The sequence below is a fragment of the Bos mutus genome, unplaced genomic scaffold (assembly GCF_027580195.1).
Source record: "Bos mutus isolate GX-2022 unplaced genomic scaffold, NWIPB_WYAK_1.1 CTG982, whole genome shotgun sequence".
Lineage (NCBI taxonomy): Eukaryota > Metazoa > Chordata > Mammalia > Artiodactyla > Bovidae > Bos > Bos mutus.
The window spans coordinates 8548-13022 of record NW_027220457.1 but is presented as its reverse complement, the minus strand read 5'-3'; the positions used below and the strand labels follow the sequence as shown (position 1 = coordinate 13022).

The 4475-nt window shown below is 40.1% G+C and overlaps 1 protein-coding gene across 1 annotated transcript; it reads right to left on the bottom strand.

Moving 5' to 3' along the window:
- Window positions 1–1318: 1318 nt before the first annotated feature.
- LOC102266354 (interferon alpha-1) lies at window positions 1319–1888 on the bottom strand. Its single transcript, XM_005910690.2, has one exon. It carries the CDS (start codon window positions 1886–1888, stop codon window positions 1319–1321), a length of 570 nt encoding a protein of 189 aa, XP_005910752.2.
- Window positions 1889–4475: the final 2587 nt, after the last annotated feature.

The following is a 4475-nucleotide window of genomic DNA, read 5'->3' as shown; positions in this document are numbered from 1 at the left end:
ACTCCTTTTCTCATTCTACACTCTCCTCCTATTTGGTCAGTACTTCTGTTACACCTTATGCTTTATGAAATTGCTTGTAAATTGCCATCTCCAATATCCATTGAACATTTGCACTGAAACGAAATTTGCACTGAAATGAAAAGTAGTTAACTTTTATTTTCACATCCTCTCACAGCTTGATCCACCTTCTACTGGGGGAATCCCACTTTTCTCGCTCTCATTGTAGCATTCAAGCTAATTGATAGTCATTTCTACTATTAATTATACTATTTTTAAAATAGTTAAAATTTTATTATAAATTAACTCATTATTGTTTTTAGGTTACTTTCCATTAAAAAAAATCAATGTTACAAAAATGATTGGATTAATGATGTTCATGTCTAGGTCCTGAGAGCAACACACTACCTGGCTAGAGAAAGTATATTTTTACTTGTTGTTGGGAAGCCCAGGACAAAATAGCCGGTTGGAGGATGTCCTTGGGAAAATGGCGAAGGGCCAGAAATACCCCGGCTTGATGTGCCCGGGCAGAAAAACATCTCCTGCCTTTGGTTATGCCTGGCGCCAAGATTTAATAATGAATATTAAGGATGTTGCTTGAGAAAACGGGTTATGGGATAAGCTCATGGGTCACTTACAGCGCGCTGTCCTTGAAATATTTTTACTGATTAGGTGTTAACCCCGTACGCGCTCTGCTGGCTGTATACTCTACGCTCTTTGTTCCTACTTCTATAAAAAGGCTTGACTGCAGAAATAAACTTGTCAGTCCTTGCAAGAGACTGTCTGTCCTTCTTTCAGGTTCGTCGCTTCCAAGTCCCGAGGAGAAAATCCCCAACACTTGTAATGTGCAAATCACAAACATGGGTGAAGGAATTGTAAAATGCATTCTTTAATCAAGTTGCGTATTCAGTCTTCATGTTTCTTTTTTAAAGAAAAACAAAGGAAGATTTTTATAGTAAGGTTTAATGAATGAAGAAAACTCATAAATTGACTAAATACAAAATATATTTTTCCCTTAATTATACATACATAATTATATGAACAAAATAATTTAATTCTTTATATATAGATAAATAAATATTAAATTAGATAAATAAATATCCAAATAGATAAATAAGTAGATGGGTTAGCTTGAGTATCTGGGACAGAGTAGTGCCTGTAGAGTAGATCATGATGTCGCTTAATATACCTGAAATCATTTAACAAATTGATTCAGTTCAGTGCCTGATGACAGCAGAAATGAATCTTCCACATGGCAGCGCAGGAGGAAGTGTGGTCTGTTGGTCCATGAGAATCATTTCCATGTTGACCCAGGTGTGTGTCAGTCCTTTCTCCTGAAACTCTCCTGCAAGTTTGTTGAGGAAGAGAAGGCTCTCATGACTTGTGCTCTGACAACCTCCCAGGCACAAGGGCTGTGTCTCTTCTCTTGCAGATAGACAGTGAGTCTGTGGAAGTATTTCCTCACAGCCAGGCTGGAGTCCTCCTTGAGCAGGGGAGCCCCTGGCAGCCCCTCCTCCTGCCTCAGACAGGCTTGCAGGTCAGTGAGCTGCTGATCCAGTGCAGCGTGGAGCTTGTCCAGGAGGCTCTGGTCCCACACAGCGGCCAAGCCCTCTGTGCTGAAGAGCTGGAAGGTGTGCTGGGTCACCTCGTGGAGTACAGAGATGGCTTGAGCCTTCTGCAACTGGCTGCCACCCAGCGCCTCCTGGGGGAATGTGAAGTCATTTCTGTCCTGCAGGCAGGAGGAAGGGGAGACCCTCCTCAGTTGTCTCAGGAGCATCAGGCCCCTCCTGTTGGCCAGGCTGTGGGTGTGAGGCAGGTGGCAGCCCAGAGAGCAGATGGTGTTGCAGCTGAGCAGCAGCAGGGCCAGAAGGAGGGACCAGGCTGGGGCCATTGGGGACCTTGCAGATGCTTGTGGCCTGGGGAGGTGGGTGACTCTGTGAACCTGCTTTCTAGGTTCTCTGAAGACCTTCCTTCAGGCCTGTGTCTTAAATAGGAGCCCATGGTTTCCATTTTCTCAAAGTTCCCTCTTGCTTTCTACTTTTGTTTTTGTTTTTCATTTTGCACTCTCCAAATGGGTTTAGGACAGCATTTTGCAAATGTTGTTTTCATTATTGACCCCCCTTCCCCTATTGACAGAGTCTTCTGAAATTTTTTTTTTTTTTTCCTAATTACCCCCACCGTGAAATTGTGACAACACATTTATGCTGTGGATCCATCTTTGTACTCCATGCATATCTTTATACATAGAAAAGGAAAGTGCAAAGCTTCCTTGTTGTATTCACCCTAGGGTTAACAATGCCATAAAATGAAAGGTGTACATTAAATGTAAAAGCTGTTGAGTTTTATTTAACTTTATGAATGAGTTTGAAGAATGACTTTTGATGGAAGATACTTTACTTATATAAATAGTAATGTACCAAATTGAATATTCATATGAAATTCATATAAAAATATATAATAATACCACAGTATAGATAGACTTAAAAATTTTTCAAAACTAAAAATCATTGAAAATCTTACATTATTTTCCTCATATTTATTTTGAGGCACTTTTAGCTTTGTTTCATATCAGAAACCAATTTTTAATTCTCTGTCTGCTGAATATTCATCTCAATTTTATCAACATTTCTTTCTGTTTAGCTCTTCACATACTTTTGGATGTTCTTAACAACTTTGATAGGAATAAATAATAAAATACCATGATACCAATCCAATGGAGGAAAGCAAAGAGGAACTAAAGAGTCTCTTGATGAGGGTGAAAGAGGAGACTGAAAAATCTGGCATAACACTCAACATTTAAAAACCTAAGCTTCTGACATCTATGGCAAATAGATGGGGAAAGAGTGGAAACTGACAAATTTTCTTTTCTTGGTCTCCAAAATCACTATGGACGTTGACTGCAGCTACAAAATTAAAAGACACTTGCTCCTTGGAAGCAAAGCTATGACAGAGCTAGATAGCATGTTAAGAAGTATAAACATCACTTTGACATCAAACGTCTGTATAGTCAAAGCTATGGTGTTTCCTTGGAAACGAACAGAGATCATTCTGTCATTTTTGAGATTGCATCCAAGTACTGCATTTTGTACTCTTTTGTTGACCATGATGGCCACTCCATTTCTTCTGAGGGATTCCTGCCCACACTAGTAGATATAATGGTCATCTGAGTTAAATTCACCCATTCCAGTCCATTTGAGTTCGCTGATTCCTAGAATGTCGACATTCACTCTTGCCCTCTCTTGTTTGACCACTTCCAATTTGCCTTGATTCATGGACCTGACATTCCAGGTTCCTATGCAATATTGCTCTTTACAGCATCGGACCTTGTATCACCAGTCACATCCACAGCTGGGTATTGTTTTTGCTTTGGCTCCATCCCTTCATTCTTTCTGGAGTTATTTCTCCACTGATCTCCAGTAGCATATTGGGTACCTACTGACCTGGGGAGTTTCTCTTTCAGTATCCTATCATTTTGCCTTTTCATACTCTTCATGGGGTTCTCAAGGCAAGAATCCTGAAGCGGTTTGCCATTCCCTTCTCCAGTGGACCACATTCTGTTCGTTTCCAAGGCAAACCATTCAATATCACAGTAATCCAAGTCTATGCCCCAATCAGTAATGCTGAAGAAGCTGAAGTTGAATGGTTCTATGAAGACCTACAAGATCTTTTACAACTAACACCCAAAAAATATGTCCTTTTCATTATAGAGGACTGGAATGCAAAAGTAGGAAGTCAAGAAACACCTGGAGTAACAAGCAAATTTGGCCTTGGAATACGGAATGAAGCAGGGCAAAGACTAATAGAGTTTTGCCAAGAAAATGCACTGGTCATAGCAAACACCCTCTTCCAACAACACAAGAGAAGACTATATACATGGACATCACCAGATGGTCAACACTGAAATGAGATTGATTATATTCTTTGCAGCCAAAGATGGAGAAGCTCTATACAGTCAACAAAAACAAGACCAGGAGCTGACGGTGGCTCAGACCATGAGCTCCTTATTGCCAAATTCAGACTTAAATTGAAGAAAGTAGGGAAAACCACTAGACCATTCAGGTATGACCTAAATAAAATCCCTTATGATTATACAGTGGAAGTGAGAAATAGATTTAAGGGCCTAGATCTGATAGATAGAGTGCCTGATGAACTATGGAATGAGGTTCGTGACATTGTACAGGAGACAGGGATCAAGACCATCCCCATGGAAAAGAAATGCAAAAAAGGAAAATGGCTGTCTGGAGAGGCCTTACAAATAGCTGTGAAAAGAAGAGAAGCAAAAAGCAAGGGAGAAAAGGAAAGATTTAAGCATCTGAATGCAGAGTTCCAAAGAATAGCAAGAAGAGATAAGAAAGCCTTCTTCAGCGATCAATGCAAAGAAATAGAGGAAAACAACAGAATGGGAAAGACTAGGGATCTCTTTAAGAAAATCAGAGATACCAAAGGAACATTTCATGCAAAGATGGGCTCGATAAAGG